Raw genomic sequence first — 22,598 nt, 5'->3', positions numbered from 1 at the left:
AATGGGACGAGTGAAGTGGACGCTAAAAAATACATTTTGAAGTCTTATGCAGGGATTGTGTTTTGATCTGACAAGTCTTAGGTAAATTTGATCAAGTGTAGAATCACAAGTTCTGTTTGGACTGCTCGGGCCGCGGCAGATGTTGAACTCCGACATAAAAAAGCGTCTCACTTATCATCAGAGCTAACAAGTGACGCTGTGAACATTGAGTGCAGGTAGGATTGCAAGGTTTATAGTGTGTCTTTCTTTATAGTGTCCACTATCACAAAGGGGTTTTGAAAAGATGGATTACTGCGTGATGAAGAGGACAGCTCAAGTTAAAGGGCTAATTTACCTCGAGACGAAAGTGACACAAACAGCAACAAAGAAAGAGAGAGAGAGCCTGACAAAGCGTGTGACAAAAGAATTATGAGGCTGTCCAATTCTGACGCAGAAGAAGACTATTTTTGTGGTTTTAGTTCCCAGGAGGAGGATGAAGACGGCGATAAATGACTTTTCTGGTAGGCTACTGTTTACCTAGCCATATTACACACACTGTCCGGTGCTGTTTGGAATTTTTTTAAATTTATTTCTTAAAAATAATTTAATCAAAAGTTGAAAAAATCCTTCTGTGTAGTAAATATCCCATCTTATGCCCTACACCTGCCTATACCTGCAGCTTATCAGCCAGTGTGGCCTATATATGTACAAATATTTTTGCCTCTTTAAATGAATGGGTGCATCTTGTATACTGATTCACTCTATAGTCTGGAAATTACGGTACTTGGATTTATATTAGTTCATAGGTTTGAATTTTCGTTCATGTAGGTTATCGTCGGACCTTGGTTGGCCCCAAATTAGAAAAAGAAATCCTTAAAATATGTATTTTCAAGTAGAAAATTACTACAGAAACTTGGCCATAATGACCTACTTGACAGTGAACTAATTATTGGTTGCTTGTCAGAAATTGATTGTCTTTGATACACAATAGAGTGCAGCTGGAACACGCAGAGGTGCTAGCATGAAAACAGGAGTTCAGAACATTCAGAGAGAGAATCTGCTATCTGTTAAAAAAATCTTAGATTATTTTATGGTTAATTTCCCCCATAGTCAATTTAGTTAAATATCCATTCCTTATGGAAACAGATTCAAGGGCTGGGACATTTGCTTTGAACAACTTGGCAATCAGTTGCTCTGCATGATACACTGCAGCATGGAAGGTTGGTGAGGTGGGCAAGTGTCTTTGGAAGACCCTGGCAAGGAAACGACGACTACAAGATACTGGAGGAGGAGGAGCAGGTATGAAGACAGAAAGGAACTGCAGTCAGTACATTGCATTCCAGACTGCTGAGAAAGAGGGGGTTAAAATCGTCAGCAACCGAGTCCTCTGTCAGAGCTAGGGACCAGGATTTCTCAGAGGCCAGAGAGACAGCGTCCATCTCAGCTAGAGGAATCTAAACAGGAAGAGACAATGACTGGTGAGCAAAACACAATATGCTTGGTACAACACATAAATAAGAGAATGACATGCAGTACACCAGGGGTGTCCAAAGTGCAGCCTAGGGCCTCCCAACGGGGAATATTTTATACAACATTATGGAGGAGGACTAGGGCCACACTGAGAGGAGAAACATTTGAAATATAGTTTGTATAGTTTGTACAAGAGATAACACTAACTGTATATTTAACAGCTTAGCATATCTTTACCTACACTGGAATGGTTTTAGCGTGTTTCATTAGAAACATAAATAAAAGAAAAATCAATGCTTTCATTTTCTGTATGTGGCTCTCTGTCAAAAAAGTTTGGACACTCCTGATACACACAGATATATACTGTATATATCGTATGTGCGGTAGCAACAAGGAAATGACATTCCCAACATACAGTATATATCCTGTATATTTCATAGAAAGAAGTGGAAAACACAAAAAAATACAATGTTATGTATCGGCTTACAAAACTGTTATACACGTACATCGTGGACATGGAAGGAGTTAATATGGAGTTGGTTTCCACTCTTTTGAGAACTTTTTAAAAGATTTTGGAATGGGTCTGGAAAAATTTCTGAAACATTTGTTAGTTTGAGGAAACTGGCTTACGATCTGTTTGAGTTCAACCCAGGTTCTTCCACACTAAACATCATGGTCCCTAATGGACCTGTACCCATACGTTTACACAAAACACCCGGTAAGATTCAACAATTGGAATTCAACTACGCCCAATTCTGTGGACCTAAGACCTTTGTCCATATACATTGCAGTGGAAAGGATTAACCTCGCACAGTTTTTGTTTTTTCTTTGACTTTGTGTGTTTTTTTTTTGTAACACTTAGTCCAAAGATGTCCAATTATCTTGCCATGTTATACAGTATGAATAGAAAACTACCTACAATAAAGGCCTTTCCAGTAATACAGTCACCCCTACTTTATAGCATATAATTGGTTCCAGACTAACTGGCTAATCAGTTAGCCTCAAATATATTTTTCTTCTAAACTTAAGAAGTCAAAAACTAACCACTTCCACACGGAATGGCCGAATAACTTTTGTTCACTCTATCATGTCCGACATGCAAAGGTAATGTAATGTCTCAATGTTTTGTGTCATTACTGCCACCTAGTGACCAGAATACTACATATCACTTGTATTTCAATATGTTTTGACTTATAACACATCATAGTCTACTACAAAACAGCGATCCTTTATTAATTAATTCATTTCAGAAAAAAAACGCGATATAGCGAGGGAGCAATAAAGAAACCACGCTATTGCGAGGGAGGACTGTATAACGTGTGGGGGTTCTTCGCACCATTTGTCCCGCATTGGATGTGGCAGAATAAGATATATTAACACAAAACACAAGTATGAGGAATAATCGGATGGGCTGCACTTCGCTTGCTGGCCCATAATAAACTGGTTTCAGACTAAGCAAGTCCAGCTTCACCAAAGTTAAGGTAATGTTGTTTTTACATCTTTTCTTTGTTGTTAAAAATTGACGTTTTTGAGGACGGTCTGCAATGTGCATCACAAGTGTTTTCTTTAAAGTTTTAATATCAGATTTTTACACTTGTGTGAGTAAACGTTAAAATTGCCTTTGCAATTTTCCTTTATCTTCCCATCATTTCCTATAGGACAAATTGCTTTGAAACTTGAGTATAACGGACCTGGAATGGATTGTGTTTGACCTTGGCTGTTCCACTGCTGTGTATCAGACACATGTAGTAAATGCACACTGTTAAACATAATCATTTCAGATGGGACTGCATTGACGATAAATGAAGACCAGAGGCAACGCTTTGTTCTGCGGGGTTTACGTGTTGGAGCATCTTAGCTTTGAGCTTTACTGTAGCAGGAGGATCTGTTTGTTTGACTCTGCTTTGTTGGATTTAAAGGGGGAATTTGTTCTGACACACAAATTGAGATTCTATGGAATACATTACCGTTATCCTTTACAGGGAGCTATTTATCTTACCAGTGTGGTGAAAAAAAATCTCAAACCAATTTAAAGATTTTTTTAAAGTGGTGTTTACAGTGCTAATGTACGGTGATTGGTCACCCAATAGAGTCAGATGTGACAACTATCGGCATCCATTATTTAGTGACTCAGTGATCAATAGTTCATGGACTTAAACATTACACTCCAAGTTTGGGTGTAAGATTGTGATCTAAGAAAAGCCTTGAGAGGCCTTGACTGGATATCATAACTTTGTTGCAACTGATGACAAAGCGGGCACACAAACAAAACACAACAGAGACATGGACTACGTCACAATATTGCACTGACAAAATACAAACTTTGAGTCCGAGTGAGCAGAGGCGTGATCGTGGCTGAGATGCCAACAGTGCACTGCACTGAACTACAGGATTAGCGTGCTAAAGTCATAAAATGTGGCGCAATTTCAGCACAAAAAACAGGAATGGCTCATGGGCAGCTTGGTATTTGGCAAACATCACAAGGCATGCTGTTCGATTACTAAAAAAATAAAATATACGCACAATATGTCCTTGTTTTCCCCTCCATAAATATTTTACAGCTTAATCGAGATTCTGCAGAGTCGAAACAGCATCCATCTTTAAGACATTTAGTGCGGTAAATGGTCATAAAAGACTAATATTTGCCAAAAGGGGTGAGATAATATCACATGTTTTCAATAAAGTACAAAGTAGTTCTGGTAGAGGAAAATACAGAGGTCTTATTCAACCCTTTTCTATATTTGTATTTGAGATCTTTAAGTCCTGCGATTGGCTGGCAACCAGTCCAGGGTGTACCCCGCCTCTCGTTTGAAAACAGCTGGGATAGGCTCCAGCATACCCGCGACCCTAGTGAGGCCAAGCGGTAAAACTAATGGATGAATGGCTGGAGATCCTTAAGTTATATATTAATATTTACAGCAATATTAGGGACACCTGGTTGATAATTATGATTTTTTGCTCAATCTTTGCTTGTTGGGAAGACATGGAGCCATGAGGATGAAGGTTTTTGTTGTTGTTGTTGTATCTGCTGATGAGTTTAATTAGTTGTGCTGGATAACTGTGGTCGTCAGTGGTGTAAAGAAAGGACACCGACTGCATTCAATATCACAATCAAGTATGTTATGTTTGAATAATAAGCTTATTATTAAGATTGTATGTAGAACTGTGCTTTATCATACTGAGAGCTGTCTAATATTTTGGTAAATGAGAGGCACACAACTAGGGATGCGAACAATTTTGTTCAAATACAGAATAGACATTATTGGTTATCTACTGGCTATCATTGGTTCATTCCAGAGATTGTAAAGTTATTTTAGCACCACAAGAGATACTACTTTAAGCATAATTGCGCCATCTAGCGTTTAAAAGGCACCCAGCATATAGCCAGTGATTGGATTAGATATAGTGCATGTGAGGGACTTCACATACACAAGTGAAAATGGAAAAGACAGATTTATTTGGGGAATCCGACTTATTTAGAGCACGTCCACGGACTGACGGTGTGTGTGTGTGAATGGTTCTGTCTCTATATGTGACATGTGACTAACTGGCGACGAGAACAGGGTGCAGTCCGTCTCTTGCCCGAAGTCAGCTGGGATAGGCGCCAGCTTCCCGTAACCCTGAACATGATAATAGAAAATGAAGGGATGGGTGGAAAAAGTAAGTATACAACAGGGAACAGCATTTTTAAATAAAGTACCTTAATCATTCCTATGGAAATGTCAAAATTGTCAAGTTTACTTTCCATGGAACGTTTCCAATATGTTACCACACATTTTCCTGCTCTTTGCTCCCCTAAAAACAAGATTAGAAAGAGCTCAGTTCTACATCTCTGCAAACTACAACCACACTGACATTACAAAAAAACAAAACAAAACATTGCTTTTAAGATTTTAAATACAGTGGATCCCTGCATATTCAGCATTTAAGGTCCTGCAAACATTTTTTGTGAAGAATTTTAGTTGAAAATTGGTTGTTTTTTTCCGCAGAAAAAAAATTATTCAAAAATACATGATAATACAAGTAAAATGTACAGTATAACATACAGTACTACTATTCATAAAGCCCACAATTTTTACATGTTTTATATTTTTATGCTTCACTGATATCTTTTTTCATCCAGCGCTGAGATTTCGCACTTTGTTCGGCGGTCCTTGAACGTGCCATAGTTGCTCCGAGATGTAAAAGTGAAACTACACTGTGACTCCAATTCCATCTGTTCATCGATCATCCGACATTATCATCAGTGGTGAGTCGCTGTACATTTTATCATTTGAAATGCATTTAATAAGTGTGGGAGGCATATTAACGAGAGAAGGGGTAGGACTCTGTAGCTGAATATAATATAATAATTAGATTTAGTCACTTTTTTGCAAATGTTGATCCGAAATTGGCGATGAACGTCAATATTGAGCAAGCAGGAGGGTGGGGAGAGCGAACCGTGTGTCAAAAATGAACATTTTTATGGCCGTATCAATTACTCTCACTTTAGCCATTCGCTGGTGGCCCTGGAACGTAACATCCGTGAAAAGCGGGGATCTTCTTACTATTGGACGTTACTACATTTTGTAGCAGTATCTAGTGTTGTGGCTGAATATACAGTCATGTAAAAAATGAAAAACGTCTTCTTCAGTGTCAGAATTGAACAGCCTCATAATTCCTTTGTCACACATTTTGTCAGTCTCTCTTTCATTGTTGCTCTCTGTGTCACTTTTGTCTCGTGGCAAATTAGCACTTTAGGTTGAACTGTCCTCGTCATCACGCAGTAGTCCAGCTTTTCGAAACCCAAGGTACATTTGGCTGGCAAGATATAGTGATGATAACAAATATAGCTCATAAGAGTTTAATTGGCCGCACGGTGGCCAAGTGGTTAGCATGTTGGCCACACAGTCAGGAGATCAGGAAGACCTGGGTTCGAATTGACTGTCGTTGGGCATTTCTGTGTGGAGTTTGCATGTTCTCCCCGTGTGTGCGTGGCTTTTCTCCGGGTACTCCGGTTTCCTCCCACATTCCAAAAACATGCAGGTTTTTAGGTTAATTGGAGACTCTAAATTGTCCATAGGTATGAACGTGAGTGTGAATGGTTGTTTGTCTATATGTGCCCTGCCATTGGCTGGCGACCAGTCCAGGGTGTACCCCGCCTCTCGCTCGAAGTCAGCTGGGATAGCCAGCATACCCCCGTAACCCTAAGAGGATAAGCAGCATAGAAAATGGATGGATGGAAGAGTTTAATTTAAGAGCTGATATCTAGCAACTTCCATGGTTTTCTTGATAATAACCAAAATCACTTAAGTTCTTACATGAATAGCTATAGCATTGTACTGCCAAAAACTCTTATGAGCTATTTTTGTTGTCATTGTTATATTTGGCCGAACAAATGTACCTTTAGTTGTATCAGGCATTAAAATGAACAAGAAAATTAGGAGGAAATTAGTACAGTACTTCTTTGAAGACCAGTCTTGAAAAATCATGTAAAAGTGTGAAGGCAAACGTTTATTTATTAATTTTTTTTTTACATAATTAACTGATGAGATCCCTGCTAGTTTAGTGGTTGACCTGCCTGACTTTTCTGCAGCCAGCCAAGAAACCCTGCTCACGGACTGTAGGTGTTGTCTGGTGGGGTGCACCCACACACCCAAAGTCCCCATGAGCATAAACAGGATAAGTGGCAAAAAAATGGATAGATGGTTGGATACTAATTGATTTTGTTTGATGTGTGGGTACATGTTTCCAAAGCACAGGACTAAATGAAAGCAGTAACATGTTAGTTTACTGTTAGTTATTGACCTTTTTGTCTGTGTTGTGCTTGTTGGCCTTGGAGGGCAGCGCGTAGTAGTGGCACACAGAGCCAGACAAGTTGTCCATCAAACTCAACTCCCCTTCCACTGAACCCTGGATGACCAGGGAGACCGAGTCAAACTGTGCTCTTCGCTGGACAAACTTAGATAATGACAGAGGGGGGAGAGGGAGGCGGGTGGTGGGGAATGAAGAGAAAGGAACATGGAGCAAGCAGAACATGCAGACGTGGACGGGGTTTTGTTCAGTGGTATGTGAATAAATGAAGAGAAAGAATGATCAGAAAGAAAGAAAGAGAAGGGTTAATCAGACAGAAACACTGACATACTGACAATAACGTATAAAGAAATACTTCCTGTGATTCCTATCATTTTTGCAAAAATGACCGCAGCCTGCCACAAGGAGGCACTGCAACATAACAGTACAGTGCAGTGACACTAGAGCCCGTTCCATGTTTTGTGGACAGCAACAGAGGACGACAGATAACATCTTAAAGAGAAAACCTTATGATAGCAAGAGGTCTAGTTCCTATCCCCTGAAGTTGCCTGGAAATAGCTGTTGGGGAGAACAACAAGGCCCTTTGGTCCTGCTTTCCCATGGCACTATGGCCTCTCCTTGAGTGGCATGTCCTCTACAGGGACCGGCAACAGCCACACACAGACACACAAACTGATACAGTGTATGGTACTGTTGCGAACACCATCTAATAACTACAGTGTATTCAAAAATATATTCCCGCATTTGAATATTACTGAGCATTATCTACAACTTGTCTGCTCATTCAGTGGTACGTCAGAATTTAAAGCCGACAACTGACATCAGTACATTGCTCGAGACTTCGACAAATCTTGCTCGACCTCAGTTCAGCGAGAATTCAAGGATTAATTGAGCGTGTTAAGCTTATTTATGTTTTTTTTTAGGTTTTTGGCAAAGTCCTGGACTGTTTTCCAAATCGCACACTTCCACACTGACACTTTTGAGTGCACGAGTACGTTCACACTGAGAATTACGGCTAAATAATCGACTTAAAGTAAGCACAGTCGTCCCTCGAAATATCGCGGTTCGATTATCGCGCCTTCGCGTTTTTCATAAATTCATTAATTAATAAATGATTGCTGCTTCGTGGTAGACTATGGTCTATTATTCGTCAAAACATATTGAAACGCAAGTGATATGTGGTATTCCAGTCACTAGGCGGCAGTAATGACACAAAACATTGATAAGACATGACCTTACATTACATTACCTTAAAACTGTATGAAGTAATGAAGTCAGCCATGGCATGTCTGACACAATAGAGTGAAAAAAAGTTCTCCTTGAATTCCGTGTGGTAAGTTTTTGGCTTAAGTTTAGAAGAAATATGAAAGACGTTATTGATTTAATGTGATTATGTGACATTGTAAACTGTAGAGTTGTATGATAGATAAGCATGTGAATACAGTTGAAACCACTCATCTTGATGTCAGTGACATAAGCCGTTGTCGACATAGCTCAAATCAAAACCAAAACTAATCACTGCATGAACCTATCGCAGTTTGTTGACATGGTTTTCCTCCATTTGTGCATATTTTATTTTGATTCTTCTATTTTCGTATGGTATCGTAACAACTCGGGTATTGTGTATGGCTCTGCGCTGTGATTCAGGGGCTGGGCTATGGGGGGCAGCGGAGTGTGCCCACTAGTTCGAGGCAACCCAAGAGAGAAGAAGAGTTGCCGGGGCACGATGGCCTCATTGAAGCGTCGAGTGCATTTTTGCTGTTCGGTAGTAGTGCTGTTTTGTAGATGCCATTAAAAGGCTGATTTGTGAATCCTGTCTCATTGTCATTCTGCCGACATGACTATATTTTACACTCATCTAAGAGAGCTGCTGCGGTAATTTTGTTGTATGTCATGACTACAATGACAATAAAGCTTTCGTACATACGCAAATCTTTCTTCAAATAATAATAAATGAGTGCGGAATTCAGGTTAATACTGCCATGCTTTTATTTCGAAGTTTATTTTGCAATGCTGTGTAACTAGACAGTAGTTCTGTTGTGGCATGCTGCTTATTTATTATGAAGACGTCTCTGATTTTATGTAGAGAAAAGCGGTCGGCCATGTATGTCGACGTCGACTTGAGCAGGCACTTTTTAGTAATACAGTAATCCCTCATTTATCACAGCTAATTGATTCCAGACTCGACTGCAATAAATGAATTTCTGCAGAGTTGGATTACTTTTTTATAAATGGAATATTTTCATAGTTATGGCATAAAAAAACCTGTTTACGGTCTTCTAAATACGTTTTTTAACATTATTATCAAGGCATCTAGACATGAAATAACACCCCTATCGTCGCCTTTACATCCGTATTACACAATATAATTAGAGAAAAAAAGCCACTTAAGACAGTTTACCTCGTAGGGGAGCAGAATCGATGGTGGACAGCAAGTGACGTCACGGGTTCAGGATTGACTTTTAGCTAGCTGTGGGCTATGGCGGCAACAGTAACCCATGTTATTATTGCTTCTGGTGAATTACTGACACCTAGTGACCCAAGTAGAATATTACATTCACAAGTTGTGGTCTAAACGGCTTATACTGTATTTGTATGTTAGTGCATTTAGCCATCTTTATGCTTGAAAATGCTTAATTTGGGCAAAATAATATCTACAATTTGCTTAAATATGCATATTTTTGACTAATAATAGGCTGTAGTCAACCACAAAACAGCGAGCATTTATTAATTGTTGGAAAAAGGAGAAAAAAAATGCTGGGGACGACTGTAATAACAACACAGTGGACTGGGCCTTGTTGAGTTCTTCGACAAAGATGGGTTGACATAAGTGGGACCAACTTAGCGAGTTCCACTGTTCCACAAACTTGCAGGTAGTTGAGCATCCTGGAATGGACTGGGGGTTCCACTACATTTGTGGTGAATTGGTCATATCTGAAGTAGTCGTGAATGCATTGCTCCACATGCAGTGAAGAGCAGACATTACTGAGTTACTTCATAAAGCATGCTGAGTACCCCTCAGCGTGAGCCAGGGAATTAATTAATGGGTTGAACCGCACTCACAACAAATGACCTGAGCCGTGGGAGTAATTGTCCTGCTCTTAAAATGTGGACACAGCTTCAGAGAACATTTCATTTTAAAAACTGCATGGGCCACTGAGAACTGAACAAACGGACTTGAGGCATTATGTGAATGTGTGATTTGTTTTCAGTGGGATAAAGCTATCGCATGTCTACATCACTGTTATGGTGTTATGGAATTAGCTAAGTGACAAATTTAAGCCCAGAATGGTGACTCGGCTGCTGCTTTACTCAACAAAATTAGCACATAATTAAATGTTCTGTTTCGATGCATAAAAATTGCATAATGTACAACTAAAACTTGCCACACAAACCATATTCCTTACCTCCAGAGGTGGCTCCAGGCATGAGGGAGGATCGTCTATGATGTTCACAGGTTCTCTGGGTATGTCAACAGTGGGTGAGTCCCTTTCCTGTCCCATGTCCACTCCTCCGGCGGACCTCCATGGGGAACCCCCAGAACTTGACCTGTCCAAGCCCAGTGTGAGAGGGTTAAGCTGGGGCGACCTGGTTGCCATGTCTCCTCCATCGGTGTGCAGCTCTAGCTCCAACTCGGCCTCCAGATCGGCCTCCTCTTTGGCCTCCTTGTTACTCTCCTCCAGGTGCTTCATTAAGACAGCAATGACGACGTTGACCAAGACAAACTGAGCGGTCAAGACGAAGGAGACAAAGTAGATGGGAGAGACGACAGTGTTGTAGCAGGTCCCCACGTCTTGCGCACAGTCCCTCAACGTGTCCTGGAACAACCACGAAATTTGGACATTAGCACACTGAGGAAGCACAACACTTAATGCTGTTAATGTTGTCTCTGTTGTCCCCAGATTGTCTACTTTGCTGTATAATATTGAAATTGAAAATAAATGAACATAACCAATGATAAAACCTATGATAATAATATTTTAATATATTAACATTTTGGTTTTAAATCATATTTTTTTTATAACAATATAAAAATAATTATAAAGCTTTACATGGAGACACAGATGGCAAAGGGAGCACTGAAAATTTATTTTAGGTCACCCAAAGCAAAGAAAGTCGAAATTGTCGAGGAAAGTGATGCAAAGTTTGCAGCAATCATGAAAAAGCCAGAAAGCAATGCAGATGGATACCACCACTCTGACGTCATTGACCAACATACTCAATCTGTCGCTTGTGAGCCGCGTTTCGATAGGAACAAGAGGCAAAGGTGAATAGATTGATGAGAAGAGCAATATTCAATATGGCTCTATTTGTTTCACCTTCATGATACCATTCCAGTTGTCCCCAGTTGAAACTCTGAAGAGCAGCAAAAACGCCATCCCAAAATTTTTGAACGTTGCATAGCGGCCAAGGCCCTCACATGGGTGGAGTTCATCACAAACTGGGAACACAAAAGGAGAAGGATGAATAAGGATAACAACAGCCAGATAGTCTCAGACCCAGATGTCAAATTCAAGGCCCACGATGGCCTGGGAATAATGGATGTAAAAAATGTGTTCTGTCAATTCCAACAGAAACATTTTACTGTATGCAACTGGAGTTTTTTATTTTTGTTGTTGTGGTGACTGTCGTTGGCAGGCAGAGGTTTCACAACAAAGACTATCGTTTTGCACCACAAATGACTGAAAACAGTCTTGGTTGGGGCGGTGCATGCCTCAACCTGAGAGGATAAATACCTCGATCTTGCACCATCCCCTCAGACTAGAGCTGTACTATCGAGTCATTGAGCATGGAATGATGAAGTCTGCTTGGATAAGAGAAACATCTTCTATGACAACCTGAACAGTCTGGTTGCGCACAAATTTCAGGGAAAGCTGCAGGCTTCCAAGGGCAGCCATAACTGTGATGTGGCCCGTGGTGAAAACGAGTTTGATGCCTCTGGTTTAAGAGATACATGAAGACCTTCCATGCTTCTTTTTTTTTTTGTTAATGATTTTTTTTAAATACACGATTTGTGTGCATGAGTTTGTGGTTATTGTTTCCAAATTTACACAGCCCCCGCCCTCGCTAGTTTCACCTAGGCCTGACAAGGTTCTGGCATAATTCTGACTGCATATTTGTCCATTCTTCAGGATAGAACTGGTAGAGTTCATTTAAATTGTTTGGTTTCCTGGCTTTTAACTACAGTCCACCAATATTCAATAGCGCTGACGTCAGTGCTTTGGGGAGGCCATTCCAGAAGCTTAATGTTAGCGTCTTTGTTCTCTTTGGGATCATTCATTGTCCTGTTGGAACACTCCGTTTCAGCCATCTAGCTGTTGATTTGCGGTGAAGTTAAAAAAACAGCCGCAGACCATGACGCAACCACCACCGCCACCACGTTTGACAGTTGCTACAGTGTTGACCACTCCAAACAGTCATTATGGTCAAATAGCTCAATGTTTCATGTCTCATCTGACCACAAAACTTTTGGCATTTGGCGTGTTCATGTGGGCAGCTACAAATTTCAGCCATCCTTTCCCAACTTGTGCAAATCTACAAGTCTTCCTATGTAGATATTCACAGCGTTCCTTGGTCTCTCCCACTGTTCTGAGTATTGGTTGATCAAGGAGTGCCACCAAACATATTACAGTGGAACCTCGGTTTTCAAATGCCCCGGTTTTTGTAAGATTTGTTTTTTTGACTAAAGTTTTTTCACAAATTTTGCCCTGGTTTTCATACACTGTCTAGGTTACTGTACAAAGTTGCACGCCACATACAAGTCCGAATGTCACGTACTGTATCATTCCGTAGAATCACGTCCCCAAAAAATACATCCTATACGTTGGTTACTCACTGTCCTTGCATTACTTTAATTGAATGAGCTTATTTTCTCTTATTATGTCTACTATATTGGGTAATAGGAGTGTAAAGGTGACTATGAGGGTGTTATTCCATATCTAGAGGGCTACAATAATGTTAAAAACCATATTTAGAAGGTCGTAAGCAGATTTTCTATACTCTATGAAAATATTCTATTTTTAAATAAGGAATCCTACTTCACAGACATTCACTTATCACAGTCGGGTCTGGAACCAATTAACCGCGATAAACGAAGGACTGCTGTATTGTGTATTGTGTACGTATAATCATTCAATTCTGGACACTGAACCATCATTATGGGTCAAAAATGCATAAGACATTCAAGCCCATGATGAGTGTATGTAAACTTATGACCGGAACTGTACAGTAAATGCATAGAGTGGCCTTACTCAAGTCACCAAACAGCTCCACTCCCAGGGCTGCAAAGATGAAGAACAGAAGCATGAAGAGAAGACCCAGATTTCCCACCTGTGGAGCGCAAACAAGAAGAAATGAGTTAATCAGAGAACAGAAATCCCAGACAAAATAAACCAGCAACGCAGGGAAAAAAAATAAACATTATCATTGTGAGGAGCAGTAGAACTAGGACACCATGCCATTATGAAGAGTCAAAAAACACAGAGGCTCGTTTGATCCTGGCTAGTGTGATATTAAAACTAGGAGCTCTTAGCGTAAGTAAAGAAACATTTTCGGATTTGTTTTTGTTATGCATATCCGCGTCAGAAAAACTGTATTCACTGCCAACACCCTCTATTATCCGAGTCTCCAAATTTTGACAAGCTCTAAGCTGATTTTTTTTTTTTTTTAATGTGAAATCACTGTGAATTAAAGAAGCAGAGAATAAATGAATATGACATCACTTCCTAATGACTGCAGGGGTACAAATATGAAACTACGTGTCTCTAGGTTTGGCAGCAAGCTCACAGGAAACACCTTGTTGCACATTCCAGCATTATTGCAGTACAGCTTCTGTTACGATAGGAAAGAGCCATGGCAGGAACAATGATGAGGATGGAAAAAGGGTTCGATGCTCGCAATGTACCTGAGGCAGGGCTTGCATAACGGTGTCCAGCAAAGCTCTCATTCCCACCGCCATCTTCAAGAGCTTCAGTACTGTAGGTAGACAAACAGTCATTAAGTTGTTAGACTTCTAACGGGAACTCATATTCTCCTGGTGGCAATAAGGTACAGCGGATCGCATTAATTATGCATAACAATGCAACATACAGTGCTCAAGGTGCACACCTGAAGTTGAGACAACACAACGCGGCTGTGATGACTCCTAGGTGATTAGTGCAGGAACTTATAGCGAGCTTAAACAAGCAAGATGAAAGACAACACAAATATCTCTACGTCATTAAAGCACAGGTCACCACCCCGAACAACAAAGGCGCAATATAATCTTGAAGATAACAAGTTTTGCCGAAGAACCTGTTGTTAAACATGTAATAGGGATGGAATGGGTACTTGCGTCATAGAAACAACAATTTACCTCACACAAGAAAGTAAGCATATTCATCTTGGAATGCTTTTTCTCATTAAATTACTTTTCCCGGCTTTGAAAAACCCATCCAACATCAATAAAATGTTCAACAGTTTCCCAGCTGCTGGTAAAGCATGTAACTTGCATATTGAAAACATGGCTGCGAATGCACCCTTGAGATTTGTCAGCATTCTTTAGCTATATTTAAAAGCATCCTTTATAAACTCAGTCGACAGAGTGGATGTAGCGTAAACTCTCTTTACATTTTCAGCATCATTCCTTCAACATTTAATTTCCTCAATGTTCAGCTTCCTTCCCGACGCTTTCAATCCTGTATATTTTGGTGGAAGTCCACACATAGATGATGTCTTTAATACGTACACTTCACTTTTAAAGAGTCAGAAGCTGAATTAAACCAACTTTCAACTGGATATCATCCAGATTGGGCACTGGGGAATGATTTCGACTCAAATCCCGTGTTTCCACCTATATCGCTGCCAAATCTAATCCAGGTTTTAATTTGTTGCACTCATGTAGGGTTTTATTACATTCTGTTCCATACAGAAGAATGAAACTTTAATTCCTTTAAGCTATTAAGATTGTTGCTGGATAGTAGCTTTTTCACTCATTGATTTTGCAGGTGACAAATGTTAAATCCTTGGCAGAGGTCTGCACTTTCTGAGTGCTCCTGTCGCTTGATGATTTTTGGCTCGACGTCGCAGTGTAAGGCCCAAGTATGAGCAGAAACCACATGCGTTTGAAATGTAGCTACCCTTATTTCTTGTTTTCTGTTTAGTCCTGCCGAGCGTGTCATTTCTTTTGACGCACTTTGTGATGTCAAACAATAAAATGGCTGAGTAATATTTGGCTAAGTCACCATAGCCACATGAGCTTCTCGGATAGAAGTTTGAAAAGGGACGGCAACTAAAACTCAAATAATCATTTATGGTACATTAGTAGTTTTCAAAGTGTCAGACCGGCCTTCCCTGAAGCAGACCAGAAAACAGAAGAAACATATTTTTCAACCTGCTAAACTATGAATTGTTTTTCAGAGACTCTAATTGGAGGAACTCTGTTTAATTCTAATAGAGAGATAGCGAGAAAATGTCTCTTGCACCTCCTTCCGTTTTTTTTTTTTACCTATTTCAGGTAAGAATTATTAATCATTAATCATTAATTATTAATCATGTCCTACGTCATTTATTACAGTCTCTCTCCATACAGTCTCAGTGTTCACTTACAACCATTATGCATCTTGGCGCTCCACAACTACGTTTTCTTTCCTTATACACTTCAAACTCTCACTGCGGTTTGTCCGCTGATTGTTTTTGTGAGTACCATCTGCTAGCTTCCACCCCACCCAAACCATGCTGAGACCTGCCATATAAAAATGACAAAGCGAGAGACTCCCAGGGAAGCGGGTGTGTTACAAAGACATCTTAAAATCACTGGACTGTGAGGGAGCGAGTCAGGGAAGGGTGGGTGGCTGGAGGTTGTTAGATCATACCTCGTGCAATCCTCAGCACTCTCATGATGCGGATTATAGTCGGGTTAATAGGCAGTGAAGCATTGACCTCAATCTCCTCCAGGGTGATACCCATGATGGATAGCAACACGATGGCCAGATCCAGCTGGTTCCACCTATACACCAACACAAAAACATGCATCACTTCCGCTCATTGCGTCAAAAGCTTTGAATGTCTCAGCAGATCTGGAGTCCCACCAAAACTGTTGATAAAAATACAGCTCTAAAGTGCATCAGGACCCAAAGTCATGAGATGGATGCATAAAATACGCATGAAATACTTCGGCTTACTGAGCATCTGGTTTTGCTTTATCTTATTTTTGTGATGGCAAAGTAGAAAAATGTGCTTGAACACCAGAGAACCATCACTGTGATGTAGGAAAGCAGTACGCATGGCCGATATTGGCATAACAATGAGATATCTGTTTATATCGATATTGGTTTTTGGCTGATATTGACACAACACGTTGCTCCACACAGCAACAAGCTTTTTAGCTCAATATGCCCGGAGTCTGGAATTATTTCAAAGTTTGGCCTTTGGATTGCAAATATTGCAATTTGCTTGACTCAACTTGACTCAAGTCTTGAGTCAAGTTTCAAGTAAAGACAAGACGGGTCAAGTCAAGTCCAAAGTGAGCACTGTCTAGTGTTTCCCAAATAAAAAGTCATTTTAACGATGCAACAATCTATTAAATTTGACACATACAATGATGCATTTTGAATTGTTTTATTTTGTTTTATTTTTTTCTGATTGCATTTATCCAGAGTTTCATAATTACTTGCACTTTACTTTGTTCTTATGCGGATGTTTGTGCCACATAGAAATGTGCAGCTTTCAAATTTGTAGGTTGCCAGCATTATTTAACAGGATTCTTACTTGTGAATTTATGAAGACCAACCTGTCTTACTTGTTGATAGTAGAGCATGTTATTTTAGTTTGATTAGCCATGGTTTTTTAAATTACCTTTGTTGAGACGAAATGCTTAAAATAAATATGGCACTTTCTATAACTTGCAGAGTTTATTTGTGAAATGCATCCAATGGCATCGCTGTATGAGAAGCATCGTGTGCTCATTCAGTACATTCAGATGTGAGCAAAGAGTTTCCGCCTACATCAGTATCAGTTGATATCGATAGGAAAGCCAATATCGACCATCTCGAGTAATAGTTTGACCCTGAGACAGACTCACTTATTTATTGACTTTCAATTGAGGGACGCACGCTGGCCAAGTGGTTAGCACGTGTGTGTTTGCTCCGGGTACTCCGGTTTCCTCCCACATGTCAAAAAACATGCACGTTAGGTTAACTGGCGACTCTATATTAGGTGCCAGTGTGAGTGTGGTTGTTTGTCTATATGTGTCCTGCGATTGGCTGGCGAACAGTCCAGGGTGTACCCCGCCTCTCGCCCAAAGTCAGCTGGGATAGGCTCCGGCATACCCCCACGACCCTAGTGAAGATTAAGCGGCATAGAAAATAAAAATGAGACTTTCAATTGAAACACACAGGAGGAAGGGATTGTGTTCAGACTCACTTCCACTGTATTAGAAAGTATCGGGTTCGAAATTGTTCAAATGCTTTTTGTGACTCTGTGGGAGTTGTGAAAGCTGTCCTCTGTGTATTCACTGAGGATATACTTTATATCTTTTTTAATTATCTAGGTCTGCTTTTTGGCTAAGCTGCAGAACAAAGCCTAGCATAACTTTCTGGTTGTTAAAGTGGCTAATCTACATTTCTAGGAGGGTAGGAAGTGTCACTGAATTCTGAGCCTATTTGCATCAAACAACTGCACGGGCCTATTAAGGAAGCAAAACGTTTTTTGTGCAGCTTTTCAGTTTGTTACACCAGAGGTAAGGTAAAAGAGAAATGTTTGAATGCAGAGATGTCTTCAGAGTAATGGGGCCAATTAAACACACATCAGTTGCATCGTTTTCATTTCATAGAGCGAAATGGTGCAAGCACACTAGACTGCTTCATATCCTGGATTCTTTCCCCTGACTTATTCAAGTACAAAATGTTTGGAACAAGATAAATGTGTAAAAAGTTAGTGACGATAATGGTGGGTGGTTGTGCTAATCAGGTTTGTCCAGTTCCTGTGTGTGAGTGTGTTATGTCAGAGTCGACCGCAGCCAACTGCACACAGGAAAGCGGTCTATTCTGGCAAAGAATGCACATGACCTCTATGTGGGTAGATCTGTTCCAAAAACACAATGCCTCCACTGAGGTCTGTGTGAGACTGTTTGCTCTCATGGGATGCGTGGCAGCACGTGTGTGCTTATTATGGTGTGGTTTTCATTGGAAGCCAGAGATTTCAAAGTAATGAAATCATCTCAGGCAGCTTGTTTTATAGCTGTTTAATGAGGTCCTTTTTATTCATACGGGCTTTACTGAAAACCATCCACTGGTGAGCTCCTCAAAAAAAAAAAAAAAACTCTCTGTGGTGCAGTCCATTAAAAGCATGCTGTCAAAACCCTTCAAAAAAGCAGGACTTCCGTTTCAGATGAATAAAAAGCAATAGGAAAAAACATGACATCGCATTATGGATGGGCCTCAGCTTAGATACTAACTTGTCCTTAAAGAAGCGTCGAAAACCAAAGGCCACCAGCTTGAAGACTGACTCCAGAACAAAGATGAGAGTGAAGATGTAGTTACAGATCTTCAATGCTTCATCCAGCTCCTAATGATTGAGAAAAGAACACACACTGAGGAATGTGGAACCATCCAAACCTTTCCCATCGATGGCCGCATACAGAAAAAAAAGGTCATGGCGGGGCCACTTTGATACATTTTGGGCTAAAACCAATCCGATGTAGGTCAAGATATGCAAAGCTATCTAAGGACAACATTTATATCTTAGCTTTTGTGTTATAGGTGACAAAGCAAATTAGTGTATTATTCAATAATCTATTGTATCTTGTAGAAACTTAATTTATTTCATTTGTCAGAATAAGCAAGCTGCAGATCGACCATGGACTCCCCAATCAACTGTTTTCTATGGAGCTAATGGATAAATTTGACATTTTCAATATACAAACTTTTAACTTGAACTAAACCAGCATGTAATGCACAGTATGCATGTCAAAGCAGTAGCAGGCAACATAACAGACATACTGTACATGAATATTGATGTGGGCTTCTCATGTTGGTTCATTCTTGTTCAGAAATACTATCTCACTTTTGGAAAAGAATCCCATTTTTACATACTATAAATCCATATTATTTACATATTTTTTTCTCCGTTTTTTACGACAACAATGATCAAATAAGTGATTGATTAAAATAATATATTTTGGAGTATGGCAAGTGAAACTGGAGTTTCTTATGAATTAATAACGGCTTTCATGGAGGAATGATGACAACTCAAGCAGACCCCAGAACATACACATAGACACAGGATTTAAAAGAAGCTATGGTGACCATACATTCTCTCAGAGTAAACTGGAAAATATGCTGTAAAAGTAATGCAAGATCAGACCTGAGCGATTTTTCAAATTACTACCTATCTAATTATTGCGATTGGGATTAGACTTGCATGCTTTAATTTCAGATGACAATGAATGGTATATGACTGACTCAATATTCAGTACATTTAGTATAAACCAGGGGTGTCTTTTTCCATCGAGGGCCACATAGCGAAAAAATAGAGGCTGCAGGGGCCACTTTGGTTTATAAATCAACAGAAAACGGCGCTAAGAAGTTATATATGTTTCAAGGAAAAGGTGATACTGGTGAAAAAGTGCATTATAAGCGCATCATAAGTATGAACTATCGTCTATATAGTATATATATATATATATATATATATATATATATATATATATATATATATTAATATATATATATTGGCTTTCTTCTTGTACATTTTTTTCTGATAGTTATGGCTTTATTCCCATAATATTTTTACTTGATTCTCATAGCATTACAACTTTTTCTGCAACCTCGTTTTCCAAAACTGACACTTTATTGTTGTTTTGTTTGCTTCTCATAATATTACGACTTTAAAAAAATAATGCCTTTTCTCTTCAATATTTAAATTTGATGCTACTAAAATGACATTATTGTTATCTGAAGTCATTCTTGTGAAATTACGATTTTTTTTTCTCATTAGATTACAACTTTTTCGCTTAATTCTTTCACTTTATTCATTTTTTAATTTTTGCTGTTGTTTTTTTTAATTTAGTTTTCTTGTTAAATATTATTTTTAGAACGTGCCACAGCCCATTAAAATAACAGAGAGCTGTCTATCGCAAGTGAAGCTATTGCAGATTTGAGTTCAAACAAGACAAACAATGTAACAAACAAAGTTGGTAACCTTGGCAATGTTCAGGTTACACATCTGACCTTGGGCTGCTGGTAGTGCTCCATGGACATCGTGATGACGTTGAGCCCAATGACGATGGTGATGAACAGGTCCAGGTAGTGGCTGGTACACAGCTTGTGGATAATCAAACGGGTTGGAGAGTAATCTGAGTAGTAGGGCTTACTCTGAGCTTCTGTTGGAAGTTGGGTTTGCAGGGGGGTTGGGGGATAGGGTGCATTGGAGGAAGAGGAAGGGGAGGGGTGGCATTCATAAAGTGAGATACGAGATAACATGATGGGACTCTGTAAAGTAGACCTGATGAGTTAAGGAGGACGGTTGTCAAATCTGGAAAAAAAAAAGTTTAGATAGTGGACACATACATAGGATAGTTAAAACAAAAACAATCACTCACGCTGACTTTAAATGATGGACCAGATAATGAACAGAGAAAAGAGAAGTGTAAACCCTCCTGCGTCCGGCTGTCAGGACTAATTCAATCAAATATGTCCTGTTCTGATCAAGAATGATTTCAATAAACTGTTTAATACGTCTCCGTTTGAATGAACCTGGAGAAGGAACGTCCCATTATATTTAGACAAGGAGGTTTCACTCTCTCTCCATCTGTTTCTCTGATCACCAGTTGCTCATCTCTTTCACATCCATCCTCTCAAGAAAAGGGCATAACAGAGGAGAAACACCCAGGTTCATTTGCACCTCAACTGGGAGGATGGCAGGATGTGCTGGGTGTTTCGATGAGGAAGGGAAAGCAAGCCTGACCTCTCAGTCACCTTATCACCCCATCCGCAGAAGAAAAATCCTCAGGGGGGTTGTGAGCTCTCATCCACCCAATTATCTTAGGTGCGGCACTGCAGCTGGGCAAGGACGTTTCCCATGGGTGCATGGGTGTTAGTGTGCGATTTGTGGTCTGTGTCAAATGCACAGTAGACTTTTCTCATTGAGGAATAAGACATAAGTGTTGGATCAGCTCTAAAAGAAAAAACAACATTCAACTGTCCATCCAATAAATATATAATTTGGAATTCCAATAATCTATTCAATTAGTGCAGTTAGAATAATTACAAAATATACCATTGGCCATATGTGTATATGCGTACTGCAAGTGTTCATTCAATTATGTATATAGACTCCATTGTAATACTAATTGGCTGCTAGAGAACAAAATATAAAAAAAACAACATGTTAATGTGTTATTTTGCTCTCCTTTAGTTACTATGTTTGCACTGCTTTCTTCTTCTTTGTCTGCTGCTTTTCTAAATAGGGCTGCCATTTATTTCCTTATAGAGTACAAGTTTTACACCAAGGTCTAGTAGAAAGAGTAGACATAGATAAAGTAGGTTTTGAAGATCTAAGTTTGGCCACCAGCCCAAGTGGGGATGCTACAGTGTGCTTCTTTCGGGATTCAAAAGGTTTGCTCTGATCAGCAATTTACAGGCTACAGTATATAGTAGGCCAAGGAAAATAACGTAGCTTTTAAAGAATTGGCTTGGGGATTAGTGGGTGGACCGCTATGGACCAAATGCTACTGCATGTACCAATGTATGTGAGGTAAATTGAGATAGATTGATAGTTATTTCTAGGCCAAAGGCATTGATTAGGCCAATGGAGAAGAGTGAGTGAGAATCATATATCTTATGCACTGAACACTTGTCCTTGAGGCGATGAGAGCAAATTTGAAATGAAGCAATCCCTTCCTCATGTATGCATTTAAATACTAACAATTCCTGTAAAAATGTCATAGGCAAACCGGGACAAATTTCGTTCGGGGACTTAGAACTCAATGTTTTTACCTACATTTTTGTTTCACGCATCACAATATTTAATGTGATGTGTATGCACTTACTGAAGGATTATACCGTACACTTTCCAGAGTCTAAGTCCCTTGCTGACAATCTGCCTTGGGTCATACACACACATGAAGAAAAACACTGGAAGAAAAATGTAACATTTGTTCCAAAAACAACCCCAAGACGTATGTTCCTTTACATGCTTTCAGTATCATTCACCTTCCGTAAGATCGTACACAACCCTACAGGTGAGGATACTGAAGGCTTCAGGTGGATTTGGCATGAGAGTTGCTTTTGGATGTGGCCACTCTCAAAAATATAATCCATACATTTCCAAGGTGGTCTTTTTTGGGAAATACAGACACAGTAACTCTCCTTTTGTGA

The 22,598-nt window shown here is 39.7% G+C and overlaps 1 protein-coding gene across 14 annotated transcripts in view; it reads right to left on the bottom strand.

The window, feature by feature from the left end:
• cacna1g (calcium channel, voltage-dependent, T type, alpha 1G subunit) overlaps positions 1–22,598 on the bottom strand; it is a 291,002-nt gene that overhangs the window by 11,366 nt on the left and 257,038 nt on the right. For 6 of the 14 annotated variants that reach the window (XM_054766569.1, XM_054766571.1, XM_054766577.1 and 3 more), the window contains 9 exons: positions 20,451–20,602; positions 18,677–18,786; positions 16,095–16,228; positions 14,147–14,217; positions 13,494–13,572; positions 11,562–11,683; positions 10,650–11,060; positions 7,237–7,389; positions 1,311–1,433 (listed from right to left, as the gene is read on the bottom strand). In XM_054766569.1, coding sequence (XP_054622544.1) covers positions 1,311–1,433; positions 7,237–7,389; positions 10,650–11,060; positions 11,562–11,683; positions 13,494–13,572; positions 14,147–14,217; positions 16,095–16,228; positions 18,677–18,786; positions 20,451–20,602 — 1,355 coding nt within the window. The remainder of the gene's footprint in view (positions 1–1,310; positions 1,434–7,236; positions 7,390–10,649; positions 11,061–11,561; positions 11,684–13,493; positions 13,573–14,146; positions 14,218–16,094; positions 16,229–18,676; positions 18,787–20,450; positions 20,603–22,598) is intronic. The other 8 variants (XM_054766570.1, XM_054766578.1, XM_054766573.1 and 5 more) reach the window with 5 other exon arrangements.

This window comes from Dunckerocampus dactyliophorus, chromosome 2 (assembly GCF_027744805.1).
Source record: "Dunckerocampus dactyliophorus isolate RoL2022-P2 chromosome 2, RoL_Ddac_1.1, whole genome shotgun sequence".
NCBI classification, from domain to species: domain Eukaryota; kingdom Metazoa; phylum Chordata; class Actinopteri; order Syngnathiformes; family Syngnathidae; genus Dunckerocampus; species Dunckerocampus dactyliophorus.
Note: the sequence above shows the minus strand (reverse complement) of the source record. Positions and strands in the feature narration are given on the sequence as shown.